The following is a 20,171-nucleotide window of genomic DNA, read 5'->3' on the forward strand; positions in this document are numbered from 1 at the left end:
CTGCTAATGTTCAACTCCGTAGCCTTTCTTTTCTAAAGCGTTTTCTTTTTATTTCCAGTTTTATTTTCAACTATATTTCTAATTTTTAAATAACAATTTATGTACTTTAATGTTTAACACTTAAAATATTAAAATCTTTCATTAAAAAAAAAAGATTTTAAGTAAGGTAATTTCATTTATATTTTAAAAAACATGCTTCATTAGATCACCAGAATTATTACTTTTTTTAAATCTTTCTTATAACCGATGTTGAACAGCCGGCGCAATTTCGGGTTTAACCAATGTTCAACTCTGTAGCCTTGTAATTTTGAACCAATCTAGAAGACAATGAATCTCCTGGATTAGTACCCCCAGAAGTATGATTTGTTATGGGAACATGGAGGACTTTGTGACAATTTTAACGTGCATCAGAGAGCCGGGATAGCCTGGTTGGAAGGGCGCTGAGCCCATGTCCGAGAGGTCGTGGGTTCGAACCCCGCCGGTCGAAGACTCACCGTGTAGTAAAGCGACTGATGCACGATAAATCTGTCGTGTCGCAAAAGTCCTCCATGTTTCCATAACAAATAAATACCTCTGGGGGTACTGGATTGGAGATCGATCGTTCTCTGATTCAGGTCAAAATTACGATCTGTGAATGAATGAATGGATCAGCCCTATAAACGGGCGCGACGTATGGTGTGGCAGAAGTCGAATCCTTGGCCATAGATGGCGCCACTGGAAAACAAGAACTATAGCACCCCCTCTGCTTAAACAAGCATACGTCAACAACGTGCATCAGTCACCATTTACTACACGGGTAGTCTTCGGTCGGCAGGGAATCGAACCCACGACCTCCTGGCTATGGGCCCAGTGCACTACCGACCAGGCTACTCCGGCCCACGTTAGTAAAATTGAAGAATGCTTACCTCCCCTGACGTGGACATCCCTGCTGAGCACTGTACCGACAACATTGGCAGCTTCACATCGGTAAACATCGGCATGGACATCCTGTCGGTATTGCTCGGGTCGAAATGGCCATAGGACGAGTGTGCCATTGGGGAGGGTCTGCCGAAGTCCGGGCACGTTGTCGGCAAGGGAGCCATCACGTAGCCGCCACCTCACACGAGGGCTAGGGTTTCCATAGGCTAGGCAATCGACGAAGGCTCCCGTTATGTTCAGGAAATCCACTTGAGAAGGAGGCTCCGAAATGAACACAGGACCCATTCGCTTCTCGCTCTCGTACCCTACAAAAACAGAAATTTCAATTTTTTTTAAACAAAACAAACAATTTTTTTGCCATACATTTTTCTTTGCTATAACTATAAAAGTATTCAATAAAACTAAACAAAATTTTTAGAACATTTTAAAATTAATTATTAAATTTTTCCTTTAAAATTTGTGAAAAAATCGTTTAAACCTGTGCAAGATAAGGGTAATTTAAGAGTTCTTTTATTATACCGCATATGCGAGAGGAAAATTAAAAAAAATAATTCCTTATTTTGTAGAGAATCATGTTTGGCAACTAATAAAAAAAAGTCCGATGATTTGAATATCTTAAAAATATAAAAAGTTTCGAGCAATTTTCTAAGTAGTTTTCGTACTTTTTAAAAGAATACACAAAATAAGGGGTTTTCCACACATATTTCATTTTGCACTATTAAACAAAACTTATTAAAAAGACTCCGGCATTTCTGGATATCCTTTCCCATAAAAGTAACATTTTACCCATTGGCAAGATAGGTCTTGTTTTATACTTATTAATTATTATTAAGCAAATTATACTTTTTTCTTCCTTTTTTAATTTGTCGTTTGCTTTTTTAAAAAGTAATCTAGTAACTAACCCATTTCCAATCATCCATTTTAATTTTTTTTTCTGTTTTTTTTTTCCTGGCGAAATGGGTGTTGTTTTAGGATTGATGACGTGCGCAACTTATCTGGACGTCATCACACTTTTCAACTGTGTTCAAGAGTAATAGTAAACAGTACGCATGCGTCGTCATTGCATGCGTTACTATGGTGACAGCTTTTTCTTTTATTTTTACTAGCAGGCATTTTTAATGTATTTATATAATAATTTAAAGTATTTTTATATTTCTTTTATTATTAACTTATAATTACTGTCTTGGAGGTGATTTTAATATAAATACTGAAGAAGGGAAAGTATTTTGTGACGTCTTGAAACACGTACGTAGACAGGATTTGAAATACCAATACGACGAACATCAATTGAGACAGTTTTTGCAACCCATGATTTGAAATGATTTCAAAAAAGTACGAAAATTACTTTGAAAATTGCTTGAAACTTTTTAAATTTTTAAGGTATTCAAATCGGACTTTTTTAGTTACCAAATACAATTTACTACAAAATTAAGAATTTTTTTTTTTCCTTTACTTTTTCCCGCGCATGCGCAGTATAAAAGAAATAGTTTAATTACCCATATCTTTATCACTTTTGAAGTAAGAATTTTGTAACTAATTTTGAATTGATCTAAAAATATTGTTTAATTTTATTGAATATTTTTAAAATTGTAGCAAACAAACATAAGACAAAAAAATTAGTTCATGAAACAGTTCATATCTTCATAAATATTTAAGCTAGGCTTAAGAAATTTTGAGTAATTATTGCATATAAAAACCAAAATAACTGTCACACGTTACAAATCTATAGCTAAATTTTTATAGCATAGTTAGTTTAAGAACATTATTTTCCGTTTTTAATTTATTGTCAGATCCTCAAACATTTAAACTTCATTGATATGTAAGAGAAATCGTATGATCTTCTGAAGTTATAAAATGAGTTAATTTGATTTTTTTTATCAGATGTTCACGCACGTATAAAAGTTTTTTTTTTCATTTTGGATTATATTTCAAAGATAACTTATTGAAGACACACAAAAAAAACAAAAAAAAACAATTAATGCATAATATTAGCAAGTTTCATTTATGTCACAATAGTTCGAATAAAGCAAAACAACCCAAGCAGCAAAATAACTTTGACCTCATAGGACCAATATACAGGAATCTTGTGCTCATATAGGTCCCATATTGAGCCAATTTTGAGCCCAACTGGGGCCAAGGTAAAATTTTTACAAGAGAATGAGAATAAAGCCAAAAATAGGTATAGAAATGGACATAGTTTTGGTTTTATAAACAAAAACCTTCTTCAGCGTCTAAACACCAGGTGGCAATAGAGAAGTAACAATAGAAATACATACAAAGTCGTTTAACCAGTAAGGAAAGAGAATTATTTACCGACCTATATTTTTGGGAATCCTTCCGTATTTATAAAAATTCAAATAATTTAGCTAATGATCTTCCAAGAATCCCATCCTTTCCCGACTCGATGTTTAGAAATTTATTTTAATTCGATTTCTACATTTTGCACTCTAGGGTTCCCCTCTAAATCGTCTTCACACCCGTTTGTTATTTCCTTTACTATCCAGCTCAAGCTTGTGACTTTTTCCTTACTCATTAAATCACTTTTTACGTGTTTGTCTCATTTCTTTCTACTGTCATTTGGTGTGTTTAGACACTGAGACTTCTTCTTGTTTATAAAACCGAAACTACAGTACAGTGGTGTAAGAAATAAAGAGAATTTGCAAACTTGGTCGATTATCTCGAGAACTACTGGACCGATTTTAATGAAATTTGATGTGTTCATACATTGATACAATACAAGACAAATAACCATTCAACAATTGTAATACGCATGCATGATCGCGCGCAACACTCGTTGGAGTCGGAAGGCATAAAACAGTTGAACAGTCGGTTGCAGAATAAACAAACAAAATGGGGTAATAGGGGGTATGGTCCCCTCTTACAGATATACAGGCCTTGAATCGTGATTTCATATTTGAAATACCATGTTTGAAATTTGACAGTTTATCATTTCCTGTGGCAACTAGTACGACTAGTTCAGCAACGCTGTTTTCATTCCCCGGATGGTTCTCGGAGGAGGGTAGCGAGTTGCAATTGATCTCCCAACAGCATTCCAGGCATGTTATATAGGGTTGAGGTCTGAGATCTGGCTGGCCAATCCATTCGGCGAATATCCTCACTTTCTAGAAATGCGTCGACCAAAAGAGCTATATGTGGCCTCACGTTGTCGTCCATTAAAATGAACTCAGGGAGAACTGCGCCCCTGAGAAAGCGAACATAGCATCCAAGACCTCACACCAGTCACAGAGCCTCTTTCAAAGACATGGAGAGGTGTGCGGCCATCTAACACAATGCCTCCAATTCGATAAAATATGGAAATTCTCTTAATTTACTTCACCAGTGTAATTCATTTTTGTGCCTTCATTTGGGAGTCATAATGGGAACCAGTGCATGAGGACAGATTGCTTGGCTCGCAGGAGCGTGATGCATATTTGGTCCCAAAGTCGGCTACTGAGCCAAAAAGGTAGGGCCTGCGAAAGCGGGGGCAAAAAACTCCAGGGAGTTTCCTCAGAGAAACGAATGGTGCGGGCCAGCACAGTCCAGTAGATGCGTTGAAGTTTGCCCGACACAGTGTGGGTGGGTTGTTGTTGTAGTTCATTTACGTCGCACTAGAGCTGCACAATGGGCTATTGGCGACGGTCTGGGAAACAGCCCTGAGGATGATCCGAAGACATGCCATCACAATTTTGATCCTCTGCAGAGGGGATGGCACCCCTGCTTCGGTAGCCCAACGACCTGCACGCGAAGTCGATCACTTTAAGGTAGCACAGTTTAACGAGGACCCATACCGCACACCATCGGTCTCTACGCAGACTGATCCAAGTGGTCACCCGCCCTCACACTGACCGCAGCCAGTGATGCTTGACTTCGGTGATCTGCTGGGAACCGTGTCTTAACGATCAGTCCACTGCGGGACCAGTGTGGGTGGGAGGGGGACTGCCAGTAGTTTTTAAAGGCAGCGCTGACAACAACGACCCCGTGAGCCCAGGAGAACGCCTGGTGTTGTGGCGTAGTTGGGTGGCGTAGAGCAGATGAGGGGTGTTTCGAGTACCCCCTGCAAACGTGTGTGGGAATATTTATGCCGGCGTTCCCCCACGAATTCATAGCTGTACCTTCATTTGTGCTTTATTCACGTTGTTTTGCTTTATTCTGTGCAACACAAAGTATACCCGTTTCGATAAGCCAATGTTTTGTTCAACACATTATGTATTTTACAACACACAAGCAGAGAAGAAAAAAAAGAAATCTAACCTCGAACGTAGGCGAGCAGAAGAAGGAAGAGTGTCTTCTTCCAAACCATGTTAGAGAGGCTGGACGGACCTCGTTCCTCTGGGGACCGTCGCTACTCTCCTCGCCCTCCACCACATCCTCCTCCTCCCTGCAAAAAAAAAGAACAAATACTTACAATTATTCGAATTCTTGTGTTTGTAACTATATTTGTCATGTTAGCATAAATCAGAGTGCGTAGCCAAATCTTTCAACAAAAAATAAGAATCATTTAAATACTTTTTAAGCACTATATACTTTAACAAAATGCAAAACAATTTTCAAAGACTTTACATGATCATGATAAAATAAGTAGTTTCTGTCAAAGAACTATTTTTTTATTATATTAGCTATTATAAAAGCTACCAGTCTTTCGGATTTATTTCGGAGAAAATTGCTTAAAATCCTTATGGACAATGCATAATTTACAATAAAATTTTGTTCAATAGGCCTTTGGTGCCTGCAACGCTTATAAGACATCTTGAAACTAAACACCCACATCTGAAAGATAAGAGCATTAGTTATTTTGAAAGACATTAAAGAAGCACATCAAGTAGGTGACTTAAACAAACATGCGAAAACTGCTTTCAGGACTGATGACACTGGAAAACCACACAACATTGATGAAAATCTAATTAAACTACGTATGACAGAAATAGTTGTCTAAGCAAGAAGATGCGGCGAAGAAAGTTGCAGCCGTTCAACATTCCAACAACACTATATCTGATAGGCTTCATAAGATTTCAAAACATACTGAAGATACATTAATAAGTAGTTTGGAGCCACGACGGTTCAGGGGATAGAGCGTTCGACTTCCAGTTCGAATTCCGTCGATGGATGGTCGATACGAATTCCCATCTGGCTTGCACCGTTCACGGAAATATTCTCTGTGGTAGATGGGTTAGAGTCCCCTTGCCGTTAGGCTAACCGTGAGTGTTTCTAGTTGTCTTCCTTTCCATGTAACGCATATGCAGGTTAGTTCTATCAAAAAGTCCTCCGCGAAGGCAAATTTCTCCCAATACTTAATCCAGGTGTTCCCTTGTCTTCTGGATTGGGTTCAAAATTACAAGGCTACGTAGTTGAACATTAGTAGTCGTAAACCCAAAAATTGGGTCGGCTGTTCAACGACGGTTATAAAATAAAATTAGTAGGTTGCAATATAGGACTTCATTTGCAGAACAACTTAATAAAAGTACAGACATCGTCGGAGTGTCAATCTACTTGTATTTGAAAGATAACCTTTCGGAGAATCGATCGAAGATGATTTATTTCTCTGAGCATCTCTGCAAACCTACAAGGCCATTTGAATTGATTGATGCTCTTATAGATTTCTACATCATTCCATCTTCTACATCAGTGATTCATGTTGAATTATTGCATAACGGTTATTAATGTGACTCATTTGGCGGTATATTCGATAAACTCAATGCGTTTTTCAGTTGCTTACAAAGGAAAAAACAGCATCACGTTCACAGTGAGAGACAAAATTCCATCACTAGAAAACAAATTGAGCTTCTGGCTTAAATGAATGCGACACAAAAAACGAATTCTTTTCTCTATTAAATGTACCCCTCAAAGAAAATGAGTTGCAACAAGTAACCACAGATATACGAAAAAATATAAATGAACCTTATTGAACTTCTTAAATACTTTGAAAAATATTTTCTAAAAGATTTCCGGGACATCGTCTGGTTACAGAGTCCATTCGCTAATTGGACCAAACCATCAATGTTAAACTGTGACAAAGTTTGTGAATTTTATAGACATTGTAAATTTATCCTCACTGAAATATAGGTTTAAATCAGAACAGTTGGATTGGACTAATGGATGAATATCCAGCAGTAGCGGAGAAACCTATCAGAACTCTGATCTCATTTCTCTCGACTTATTGATGTATTGATGGTTTACCAATTTATGTGTACACCAAAAACAGATTCTGAAGTAGACTAAATTCTGCTTCAGAGCCCCTGCAACGCAGTTTCGGTCACTAGCTTGTCAACCGATATGTGACGTCAAAGCCACAAAATTTCCACTAAACGCTAAAGGCCTGTTAATATGATCCAAGTTCTAGGACGAAGATTGATTGAAATAGATGGAAACTTGTTTTGCTTTGAGCTTGGATCGTGTAAACGATCATCCAAGTACTTGGTTTCAGTCCTTGGACGATAGTAGAGCACATTCTACTTTCCATCCAAGTTTTTCCTCCATTAACCAATCAGCTTCTTAAATTTTCTTACGTCAACAAGCAGGAGTCAGACTGTGTGATTTTGTTGTTTGTTTTCATATATTTTAGTCCAAATAAATTAATCTCTTATAGTCTATTTGTTTTATTATGATTTTATTTGAATTTATTCAGTAATTTTAAATTCATGTTTAAATTCATGTTAGTATGATTACGTATGATTTTATTGTGTTAAATATGAACAATTCGCAAGTTTTTCTTCCGACCAAACAGTGACATTCAAGAACTTAAATAGTGTCGACGAATAATCTTAATTCTTGCAGAGAGAAATTTCCACCAATTTCTCGAATTCAAGAACTTAGACCGCGTAAACAGGCCTTAAAACGCGTTCCTCGGAAACGCTTTCAACACGCTCCTTTCCGAATAAATTTCTTTAAAATAGCATTCTGCGGCAGACAAAATACAAGTTGAAAAGTTTTTTTATTTATAAACTACGACGAAAATTATCACGAGTAAAACTTCTTTATTTATCATTTTAACTCTAAATATTATACTCATTTTAAAAGCATAGACGGCTAGTTTGTTCTTTAAACAAAATAGTATAGATAAAGAGTTATTGAAAAATCGATAAGAAAATCGTTTTATTTTCTTCCATTTCTCGAAGCCTTTATATAAGATTTTAACAACGATAGCGTTCTAAAAATCAAAATTCACTTTTACTGATGCAAAAAGATCTCACTTCAGTACCTTTCTGCATCAGTACAAAATTTCAGTGGATATATTATTAATTATATATTGTTCGCTTCGTTAAATTTTTGTTGTAGCAGTCGGAACCTTAGTCATCAAACCTTGTCATGTTTTATTTAACAATAAAAGTTCTCTTAAAACCACTTTAAAATATAATAATTAAAAATTACAAATGCCCTTGTTGCTTATGATTTTAAGTTGATACAGCTCTCAAAAGTATAAGCAAATGAAAACAGTATGAGCGTCGTCGGCGGGGCAGGTGGGTACATGCCCTTCCCCCTCAATAATTAGAAATCTCTAAGAGTACCCCTCAATATTTCAAACAAGAAAATTTTTAAGAATCGACATCGATTGAAATTCATCAAAGTTAAAATTCGAAATCTCTTAAAAGTACCAACTTCTCAATATTTCAGACAAGAAAATTTTTTTGAATCAAAAATTCATTTAGGTTAAAAATGGAAATAATCTTTTAATAAAAATGGGAAAGAAATATAAATAATCAACATTTTTTCAAATATTTAGCAGACATAAGAATTTTTTTCTATGCGAAATTAAGAGTGCGTATTNCTGATCTCATTTCTCTCGACTTATTGTTGTGAAACTGGTTTATCAATTTAAGTGTACACCAAAAACAGATTCTGAAGTAGACTGAACTCTGCTTCAGGGCCCCTGCTACGCAGTTATGGTCACTAGCTCATCAACTGATGTGTGACGTCAAAGCCACAGAATTTCCACTAAACGCTAAAGGCCTGTTTATACTAGCCAAGTTGTAGGACGAAGATTGATTGAAATAAACTTGTTTTGCTTTGAGCTGGAATCGTGTAAACGATCATCCAAGTACTTGGTCCAAGTCCTTGGACGACAGTAGAGCATATTCTACTTTCCATCCAAGTTTTTCCTCACTTAACCTATCAGCTTCTTAAATTTTCTTACGTCAACAAGCAGGAATCAGATTGTGTGATTTTGTTGTCTGTTTTCATATATTTTAGTCCAAATAAATTAATCTCTTATGGCCTATTTGTTTTATTATGATTTTATTTGAATTTATTTAGTAATTTTAAATTCATGTAAGTATGATTACATATGATTTTATAGTGTTGAATATGAACAATGCGCAAGTTTTTCTTCCGACCCATCAGTGATATTCAAGAACTTAAATAGCGTCGGCGAATCATCCAATTTCTTGCAGAGAGAAATTCCACGAATTTCTCGAATTCAAGAACTTAGACCGTGTAAACAGGCCTTTAAACGCGTTCCTCGGAAACGCTTTCAACACGAAAACTGCATTCCGGATCTTGCTCCTTTCCGAATAAATTTCTTTAAAATAGCATTCTGCGACAGGCAAAATACAAGTTGAAAAGCTTTTTTATTTATAAACTACGACGAAAATTATCACGAGTAAAACTTCTTTGTTTATCATTTTAACTCTAAATATTATACTCATTTTAAAAGCATAGACGACTAGTTTGTTCTTTAAACCAAATAGTATAGATAAAGAGTTATTGAAAAATCGATAAGAAAATCGTTTTAGTTTCTTCCATTTCTCGAAGCCTTTATATAAGATTTTAACAACGATAGTGTTCTAAAAATCAAAATTCACTTCTACTGATGCAGAAAGATCTCACTTCAGTACCTTTCTGCATCAGTACAAAATTTCAGTGGATATATTATTAATTATATATTGTTCGCTTCGTTAAATTTTTGTTGTAGCAGTCGGAACCTTTTCACAAATTGAAGGGTTATTTATTTTAGCTAAATAAAAATATAGTCATCAAACCTTGTCGTGTTTTATTTAACAATAAAAGTTCTCTTAAAACCACTTTAAAATATAATAATTAAAATTTACAAATGCCCTTGTTGCTTATGATTTTAAGTTGATACAGCTCTCAAAAGTATAAGCAAATGAAAACAGTATGACGTCGTCGGCGGGGGGACGGTGGGTACATGCTCTCCCCCCTCAATAATTAGATGTACCCCTCAATATTTCAGACAAGAAAATTTTTATGAATCAAAAATTCATCCAAGTTGAAAATGGAAATAATCTTTTAATAAAAATAGGAAAGAAATATAAATAATCAACATTTTTTCAAATATTTAGCAGACATAAGAATTTTTTTCTATGCGAAATTAGGAGTGTATTTTAATTTCGTCCCCCTCAAAAATTGGATCCATGGGTAGCAAATTTATAATTAAATACAGTACAATTTTGTACGTCATGTAATATTTTAATTTTATTTTTCCATTCTATGAGCTTAATTACACATACTCATACAATTTTTGTGTGTGTCCGCATACCTAAAGCCCTGGATACGCAGCGACACGCCGCCATCTTGGTGACAGCAACTCTTCCGAGCAGGTCAAGAGCTCGAGATTGTTTTCGTTTACATTTATATTGAAAACCCTATATATATATTCGCACACATTATTATTATTAAATTCTTTTTTCTTATTATTAAATTCTTTCGAGAAATTCTCTTTTTCTTCAAGATGTCAGTTCAAAAGTAGGTTTGTGTACAATACGCAAATTAAAAAAGATATCACCTCAAATAACTTTTGTTCTAATAATCGGATCTTCACAAAATAATTAACGCTAACTGCTATTTTAGATATAGAAACAGAAAAAAAAATTTGCTATCTTCGAACAAGCATACCGTTTTATTTTCAACGGACTAGAATATTTCTTCATCAAAATATGAAGGAGGAAACCCGCAATTTACAAATTAAGTTCTCAATAGTTTCTGCAGGAAAAGCTTTACTCACAAAAAGTGCTTTCAATGAAATGAAATGAATGTAGGGTTTAATGACATATGGTCTAACTAAATAAAAACAAGCTGCACCAAGCAACACGCTTATACAAATTATAAAGTAAAGTACATAACTTATTTTTATAAAATACAATTAAACATTGACAAACAATCAAAGGTAATCAGCTCAAAGAGAAAATACAATAAAATGTTATGAAACAGGTAAAATGGTGCAAGAATAAGAATATACTTCTAAACGTGAATAAAGTTACGAATAGAATAAAACTTATATATTGCAAACTATGAAACGCCGGCATTCTATAGAATGTTTACGCATTGTATATAATGCTGGATGTTTTTAGGCAAGGTATGAAATATGAGAAGTATTACATAATTTCCCTAGGCATACAATACCTAGGCATTCTATAGAATGACAAATGCTTTTTAAGCAAAGTATGAAAAAAAACGTCCTGATGAGGTTATTATGCAAAATATGTGCATTTCTCAAAAATAAAAAATTTTATTCTGAAAAAATAATGAGAGTGCCATTAAAAAAATTTATTCAAAATGCGTAAAGAAGAATGAAAGTTGTATGAAACATAATTTATGCCTTGCTTATTAAGGGAAACAAAATTGATGATATTAAGGGAAATTCATAAACATAATTTACATTAAGAAAGCCAAAACATAATTTATGCCTTTCTCATTAAGGGAAATCGTGATATTCGAAACAAATAGGAGATGTATTTTATACTTTGCCGGTTTCTCATTTGGCATTCTANACATATGGTCTAACTAAATAAAAACAAGCTGCACCAAGCAACACGCTTATACAAATTATAAAGTAAAGTACATAACTTATTTTTATAAAATACAATTAAACATTGACAAACAATCAAAGGTAATCAGCTCAAAGAGAAAATACAATAAAATGTTATGAAACAGGTAAAATGGTGCAAGAATAAGAATATACTTCTAAACGTGAATAAAGTCATGAATAGAATAAAACTTATATATTGCAAACTATGAAACGCCGGCATTCTATAGAATGTCTACGCATTGTATATAATGCTGGATGTTTTTAGGCAAGGTATGAGATATGAGAAGTATTACATACTTGCCCTAGGCATTGTATACAATACCTAGGCATTCTATCGAATGACAAATGCTATTTAAGCAAAGTATGAAAAAAAAAACGTCCTGATGAGGTTATTATGTAAAATATGTGCATTTCTCAAAAATAAAAAATTTTATTCTGAAAAAATAATGAGAGTGACATTAAAAAAAATTGATTCAAAATGCGTAAAGAAGAATGAAAGTTGTACAAAACATAATTCATGCCTTGCTTATTAAGGGAAACAAAATTGATGATATTATCCATAAACATAATTTACATTAGGAAAGCCGAAACATAATTTATGCCTCTTATTAAGGGAAATCGTGACATTCGAAACGAATCGGAGATGTATTTTATACTTTGCCGGTTCCTAGTATGCCTAGGAAATATGTGAAATATAAATTGCTTCATACATTGCCGGCTAGTTTTAGGCATTCGATACAATGCCCAGGCATTCTATAGAATACCAGATTTCAAACTTTGCCGGTAACATATACAACTTAAAATACCAATAGCAGCAAAAATGCGAAATGCTAGAATGATGGGTTATACTTAAACAAATCCTCCATAGATAGAATGACCAAAAAAGGTAAGAAGAAGTAGATTAAAACGCGGATAAACGATTAAAATAGGATGAATCAAAAATAAAGCGCTACAAGTGTTGCATTAAGAAGTAGGTTCCCCAAATAGCAAATGAAGATGCACCAGTCTAGTATAACCAGCCAATTAAATTCGGAGCCGGGTAGGCTTACCATCTACACTATGAGAGCGCAGCACAGGCAAAGGGTTCAAATCGAGTTTGGCAGAGTGCTATTTATAATTGATTTTGGAATCCCATTGCTGTTGCCATATTGATCTTATAAACTGTCGAATATGTAATTTCATGTCTGAGAAAGTTACAGGCAGAGTTAAGGAGGTAGTAGCAGATCGTGGCTAAATCATTGTCAGGGATTCCAACATGACTTGGAACTTTGCAAAGCAAAATATCGAAAGCATTCTTATGGACATTAAATAACAAATGCTGTATAAAACACAAAATAGAATGAGTTTCACTGTCAAAACGTCCTAGTTGGCACAAAACGCTCACACAGTCCGTGTAAATGCAGCATTTCCGTGTCGAACCTGCTGATATAAGCCGCAATTACAATAGCTTCAACGGCTTTGACAGATTAATTCAATAAAGAACATTATGTGGTAGCACGTGTGGTCCACGTCACCGAATTTATACTTTTATAGTTGTCTGATATCAAGCACCTTATATAGGGAGGTATATATAGAGAATATATATAATAAATATATAGCGAGAGGATGAACTAATAGTATGAATTGGAAAAAAAAAAGGCGCGTGGTATCAGACAACTATAAAAGTATAAATTTGGCGGCAGGGTGGACCACACATGCTACCAAGCAATGTTCTTTATTGAATTTATCTGAAACAGCGAATATAAAATAATTAAATATTTAAACATGTGCAATAAACTATTTTTTTGTCCAAATAAAGCTATCAGTTAGAAATTATCACTGATGTTATTTTAAAAATGTGTGAAAAGCTGAATCGCTTATAAAAAAATTTTAAAACAATGACAAACGCTTAACCGATCAGAAAATTCCATTTCGCTTTTCCCTCATCCCTATTCAATAAATGAATTAATATTTGAAAAAAACTGTATTAAGTGCAAGTGTCATCCACTGCAAGTTTTAAAAGAATGTATTTGAACTTGAGTAGCTGAATGAAAAGTATTTTATTACGATTGAAAATTTGAACAAGATAGAAAAAGAGTGTGAACCAATAGTAGGAATTAAAAAGAGAAAATGATTTTTTGTAAATATGACGAATGGCCAAGCAAGATTTGACGAATAATGAAAATGTTTGGGAGGTCACAATGGCCTCTCATCCCGGTGCCACTGGGCACGGGAACCTAACAATGATAACACAATATGACACGCCAAGTTATGTAATAAGTGAAGAGGGTTAAAACATTTAAGGATGATGAAGCTAGAAAAAATAGTAATTTTAAAACATCTCATAAATATGGTGCAGTTTTGAGATCTCTACAGGGTTTTAAGTTCTCTTCAGGGTGCGCAGTCAAATCTTAAATAATAAGCACCTTTTAGGCACTATACACCGAAGAGCCATTACATTATGACCGCCCTGCTAATAACATGTAGGACCACCTTTAGCCCTCAAAACTGCTAGCACCCGCCTAGGCATTGATTCCACAAGGTGCTGATAGGTAGTCTGAGGTATCTGGTACCAAGCGCTCACCAACTGGTCCTGCAATTCCCTCACATTGCGAGGGGGTAGCGTGGCACCACGAATTTGGTTTTCCCAGTGGGACCACAAATGCTCTATTGGATTAAGGTCAGGAGAATTTGGGGGCCAAGACATGACTTGAAAGTCACTGGAATGTTCCTCGAACCAATCCATGACGATTCGACCCTTATGACATGGTGCATTATCCTGTTGGTAAACACCATCCCCCGCAGGAAAAACTGTTGCCATGAATGGGTGAACCTGGTCTGCAACTATGTTCAAGTAGCTTACAGACGTCAGGGATTGTTCTATGAGGATTATGGATCCTAATGTGCCCTGTTCCTGGGCGAGAAACCATGAAAACTTGGGCGAGCCCATTGTTATAGATGGAGGGTGGTCATAATGTAATGGCTCTTCGGTGTATACATTAAAAAAATGTAAAATAATTTTCAAAGATTTTGCATGATCTTGATAAAATAATTAGTTTCTGATAAAGAACTATTTTCTTGGTTATAATAGCCACTATAAAAAAATAGAGAAATTTTTCTGTTCAATGACAGAGGGTAGAAAATTAAGCCTGGAATTAAGAATATCTTGCAAAATGCAAAAGAGTTGCACATGAGAGCGCAAGAATCTCACCGAACCCTGCTCAATATACGCACATGCTGACCCGCAAATATTTCATTAAAAAGTAAAATGATTGACGCTTTCATAAGCTACAGACCGACGGTACGCCAAAATGCATAGTATTAGAATGAATTGTGAAAACGCTGAATAGAACAATGTGAAAGCCACGCTTTTGCATAATACGTGGCGAAAATCAACATGGTAAAGAAAAAAAAATCTCATTTTCGAAAATGGAAAACTAAGCACTTTTTAAAAACATCCCATAAAAAAGCACCTTTAACGGCTTTTAAAAAACGAAAATTGAGAATAAGAACTTCTAAGCACTTTTTAAAAACGCTACGCACCATGTCTCTCAGGGAAAAACATTCTAAAGGAAAAATTCGGGAAACTTCTCTAAGGGAAAATTCGAACCTATGAAACATCCCCAGTTGTTTGAGCAGTTGAGTTAGGAAAGTTAATCTCGGACAGCGACAGCAGAATTAACGACATACGTTTTAGGCTTGGACACCAGAATAAGTATCTAATCTTTGTATCACGGGTTTAGGCATCGAAATAGTTCTTGAGATATCGAATTTTAAAAACACGACTTTTTCAAAATTCGATTTCTCAGGAACTATTCGACTGATTTATCTCAAATTTAGCATTTTGAAATTTAAAATTAAATTCTTTAAAATGATGTAAAAAATGTATACCTTATAATTTAACATTTTTTGACCATTATTAAATTTTAAAAAAATTTACTGAAAGTTATACTTTGCTTGGAAACATCTTTAAACAAGCGAGTTGACAAAAAATCTTCAATTTGCTTAAAATGCTATCGGGATACGGTGAAATATGCAAAAAAGTAAAATTAACATTAAGGGGTCCAAACTTTGGTCCTCTCTCTTGACAAACTATTAGGGCCATATTTTCCGTATTGCTATGACCCCCTACATTTTGGGAATCTGAAATCCAAATCCGTCGTTAAAAAATGTATTTTTATTCAGAGAAAGTACGTTTTTATGCCAGATTTTGTAACTTCAAATATTTTAAGTCACCCTCACAACTGTTTAATATTTAGTTCTAAAATGTGAAGAACCGATCATTAAATCAAAAATTATTCAGGATGGTCAGTTCTTTTATTTTGCGCGCTAGTCATGCTTTCTTGTAACAAACTTGCTTCTTATTTATCTTGTTCCTGTTCCTTTTATTTGTTATATTTTCTTGATGTTAATGAATTAACCCGATGGTTAACCTTTCACCGTCCTCAGTTGAATACACTGAAGTCCATGATTATCTAAAATAAAAGTTTTTAATTCCTTTTCCTCCCTTTTTACTATTTCTTCTGAAGTAGAATAGTTTGGCCAGCTTCCAAATCGATTAGTTGCTTTAGCATTATGCGCGCAAACATTGTTTAACAGTTCATTTTAAAATGTTTTCATCCATAACAATTTGAATGCTTCATAAATTGATTTATAAAATCAAATTTAGATATAGTGATCTGGAAGCCAACTTGCTTTGTGTTTATGATTTTATATGACTGTCGCAAATTCTACTAATCACCTTTTAATGTTTTGAGGAATAATTTTATAATGGTATTTACAATCTTGGATGAACATGATTTTGTATTTTGTTCTGTCTGTGCAACTGTGATTCCGCGAAGTTTCTATAATGTATTTTTGAACAGTTGCAATACCTACTTCATAGGACGTTATAACGCAGAAGAAATTTTTCATCGCTAATTCCCTTTCACTTCCCTATATAATTTAAAATATTAAAAAGTGAGTTCGGACAAACCTAAACAGGGTGCGTAACCAAATCCTTCAACAAAAATTAAGCACCTTTTAAGTACTTTTTAAGCCCTATGCACATTAACAAAACGCAAACAAATTTTCAAAAATTTTACATGATCATGATAAAATAATTAGTTTCTGAAAAAGAACTCTTTTCTTGATTATACCAGCCATCAGATCGAGAGATTTTTCAGTTCGAAAAAAGAGGGTGGAAAATGAAGCCAGAAATTGAGAATATTTAGCAAAATGCAGCGGGGTAAGAGTGCAAGAATAACTCCCATCGAATTCAGCTCAGTAGACGCACATGCGGACCCACAAATATTTCATCAAACATGCAAAATGATTGGGGCTTTCATACGCACCGGAACGATGGTACGCCGAAATGCATTGTGTTTGAATGAATTGTGAAAACGTTGAGTAGAACAATGTGTATAGCACGCCTTTGCATAATACGTGGCGAAAATCGACATGGTAAAGAAAAAAAAAATCTCAATTTCGAAAAGGGAAAATTAAGCACTTTTTAAAAACATCCAATAAAAAAGCACCTTTAAGGGCTTTTAAAAAAACGAAAATCGAAAATAAGCACTTGTTGAAAACGCTACGCATTCTGCTAGAGTAGGCCATGAAGTTTCAAAAACTAAAAATGAAAACAAATTATGAGAGGATAATTTAGGATAACGCAATGGAGAAGCAAAATACTGCACTAATTAATTGACATATTTGAGGTCACCCCCTCCAAACTTTAAGATTGAGTTCTAGAACGTGATCAAATGTTATTCAAGGCGGTCCGTTTTTTATTTTGCGCACTGTACATCCAAACTCGGAAAAGGATTTTATCCTTTTTTGGAGATACATACAATCCTAAATAGAAAAGAAACCCTCCTAGAAAGTGAAAAATTGTTGTTGAATTTTTTATTTTGAGCATAGCTCCAAAATATGCACTTAAGGAAATAGTTATAGTTTGAAATAAACATTCTCAAAAATGAATTTTAGTTCAAGAAGCTTTATTTACGCTTGAAATAAGAAACCGTCATATGAATAAGAAAATTAAATGTTATTTTTCAGTAAAATGTCATTTTCCTCTCATACATAAATTAAGCATCATCATATCTAATAATCTCTCTATAGCTCTATACTTTTACGCAACCTGCGTAAATCAATGAGATGAATCAAAACAAAATATTGTACGATTTGTTTGTTTATATGAAAAGTTTTATTTTAAATTCTGACCAACTAATGCAGGGTGTGTAACTAAATCTCTCATCAAAAAATAAAAACCTTTAAAGTACTTTTTAAGCATTCAAAACAAATTTTTAAGTACTATATACATTAACAAAATACAAAGAATGTCACATGAGTAATACAGGGTGCGTTGTCAAATCTTTCAACAAAAAATAAGCACCTTCTAAGCACTCAAAAAATATTTTTAAGCACTATATACATTAACAAAATGCAAAGAATTTACATGAAATAATTTACAAAGAATTTACACGATCATGATAAAATAACTAGTTACTGATAAAGAACTCGTTTCTTGATTATATTATCCACCATAAAAATAACGAGAGATATTTCAGTTCAATTTCAGAGGGTGGAAAATGAAGCCTGAAATTGAGAATATTTTGCAAAATGCAGCAGAGTTGCACATGAGAGTGCAAGAATCTCACCGAATCCAGCTCAGTAGACGCACATGCGTATTCCATCAAATATGTAAGATGATTGGCGCTTTCATAGGCTATAGANATTGTGGTTTAATGAATTGTGAAAACGTTGAATAGAATAATGTGAAAACCACGCTTTTGCATAATACGCAGCGAAAATCGGCATGGTGAAGAAAAAAATCTCATTTTTGAAAAAGGAAAATTAAGCACTTTTTAAAAACGCTACGCACGATGTCAGGATGCGTAGCCAGATTTTTCAACAAAAACTAAGCATCTTTTAAGTACTTTTAAAGCACTCAAAAAATATTTTTAATCACTTTACAAAACATAGTAAGGATCTGTGCAGTAATAAAAATCATTTTTTTCCCATCGTTTAAAGTTTTTAATTTATAAACAAAAAAACGATAAAATTCAAAAGCATTTTCAAAAAATTTAAATAATCATGATAAAATAACCAGTTCTTGATAAATATTGGAGATGTAATTGTGAGAATCATGCTTTTTTTATAATTTAGAACGACAATCGACACGGCAATGAAAAAATCTCTTTTTAAAAGATAGAAAATTAAGCAAGCTTAACAAACCCAGAATAAAAAAAGAAGCACCTTTAAGGGCTTTTAAAAAACGTAAATCTAAAATAAGCACCTTTAAGCACTTTTTTAAAAACGCTACGCCCCCTGTCACTATCTCTCAGCAATCCTTTTTCAAATCATTTAGCGATCTCAGCACCTAACTTAACACCTAATTAACTGAGCACCTAAGTAATATGAAAAATTCAAAATAAAACTACAACTACATACATGTGTTTAGATACCGAAAATGGAAATTCAAATAAAAAAAAAAGCGTTAGATTTTTTTCTTTTTATTTATTCTTTTACTTTTTGCCCTGTTACATGCCTAAACTTATAAAACATAACTTATAAAGGAAAAAAAATTAGAAACTACACAAGTTTAAAAATTAAAATTAAACGCCAAAAGGGATACTCATATTGAAACATTTTAAAAATTCTCTAACTTATTCTCTTCATTTTTCCCTGGGGTAACGTGAGTTTAAATTATTAAATTCAAGCTGGAAATAAATTTTAAATAACGTATACATGTTTTAAAATTCAAACAGCAAAGATTTAAATTGAAAGGTAATTCTATGCGATTATTGAAATGAAAACTGAATTATTGAAAGGAAAATATAATCTAACGTCATACGCACGCACATTTCAAAAAATGAATAAAAGTAACAAAAAAAGCAATAAAGTAGCAATTGAAAAAAAGAAGCATTAAGAGTTTACTCAAATATCCAAAAGGATAAGGAATAGTTAGTGCTACGTAGATTAAAGAGAAAAACAACATAAAAAAAAAGAAAAAAAACTGCTGCCTCCGTAATGTCATAGCATAACGTGATTATTACTTTTTTTTAACGTCTCGAATTTGTTTCCGTAAAATTTAGTTTGTATTAAGTTGAAACGATGTAATCGAAACAATACTGAATATTATTAAACAGTTAATCACCTTATTTTTATTGTTAAAGAGAAAGGATATAGTTTGTTTGGTGCATTACAAAAAAAAAAAGTTTTTTTTTCNGGGGGGGGGGTCGGAACTGTGATTTAGAATACATAAGGTACGAGTATATTATTTTAAAATTTGTTTTAGGTAATTTTCCCAACTATATGAATAAAATTTTATATATATATTTATAATTTTATATATTATAATTAACTATTAGGTACAGAGAATGAAAGAACATCCATGCCTTGCACGGGAGTCGAACCAAGAATCTTTCGGATGCAAGATTCCTTGAACCCTGCACAGGGCGGTCGGCATATTTATAGATATTATAATTATTATTCTCTTTTTATGGATATTTCTATTTATAGATATCAGAATAGA

General features: G+C 33.8%; 1 protein-coding gene across 1 annotated transcript in view; it reads right to left on the minus strand.

Annotated features, from left to right (window-relative positions):
- Nucleotides 1-20,171, minus strand: part of LOC107446001 (cell adhesion molecule Dscam1) — a gene marked incomplete in the record, with an annotated part of 137,575 nt that overhangs the window by 90,606 nt on the left and 26,798 nt on the right. The window contains 2 exon segments of the mRNA XM_071184426.1: nucleotides 906-1,223; nucleotides 5,170-5,296. Coding sequence (XP_071040527.1) covers nucleotides 906-1,223; nucleotides 5,170-5,218 — 367 coding nt within the window.

The sequence above is a fragment of the Parasteatoda tepidariorum genome, chromosome 1 (genome assembly GCF_043381705.1).
Source record: "Parasteatoda tepidariorum isolate YZ-2023 chromosome 1, CAS_Ptep_4.0, whole genome shotgun sequence".
Lineage (NCBI taxonomy): Eukaryota > Metazoa > Arthropoda > Arachnida > Araneae > Theridiidae > Parasteatoda > Parasteatoda tepidariorum.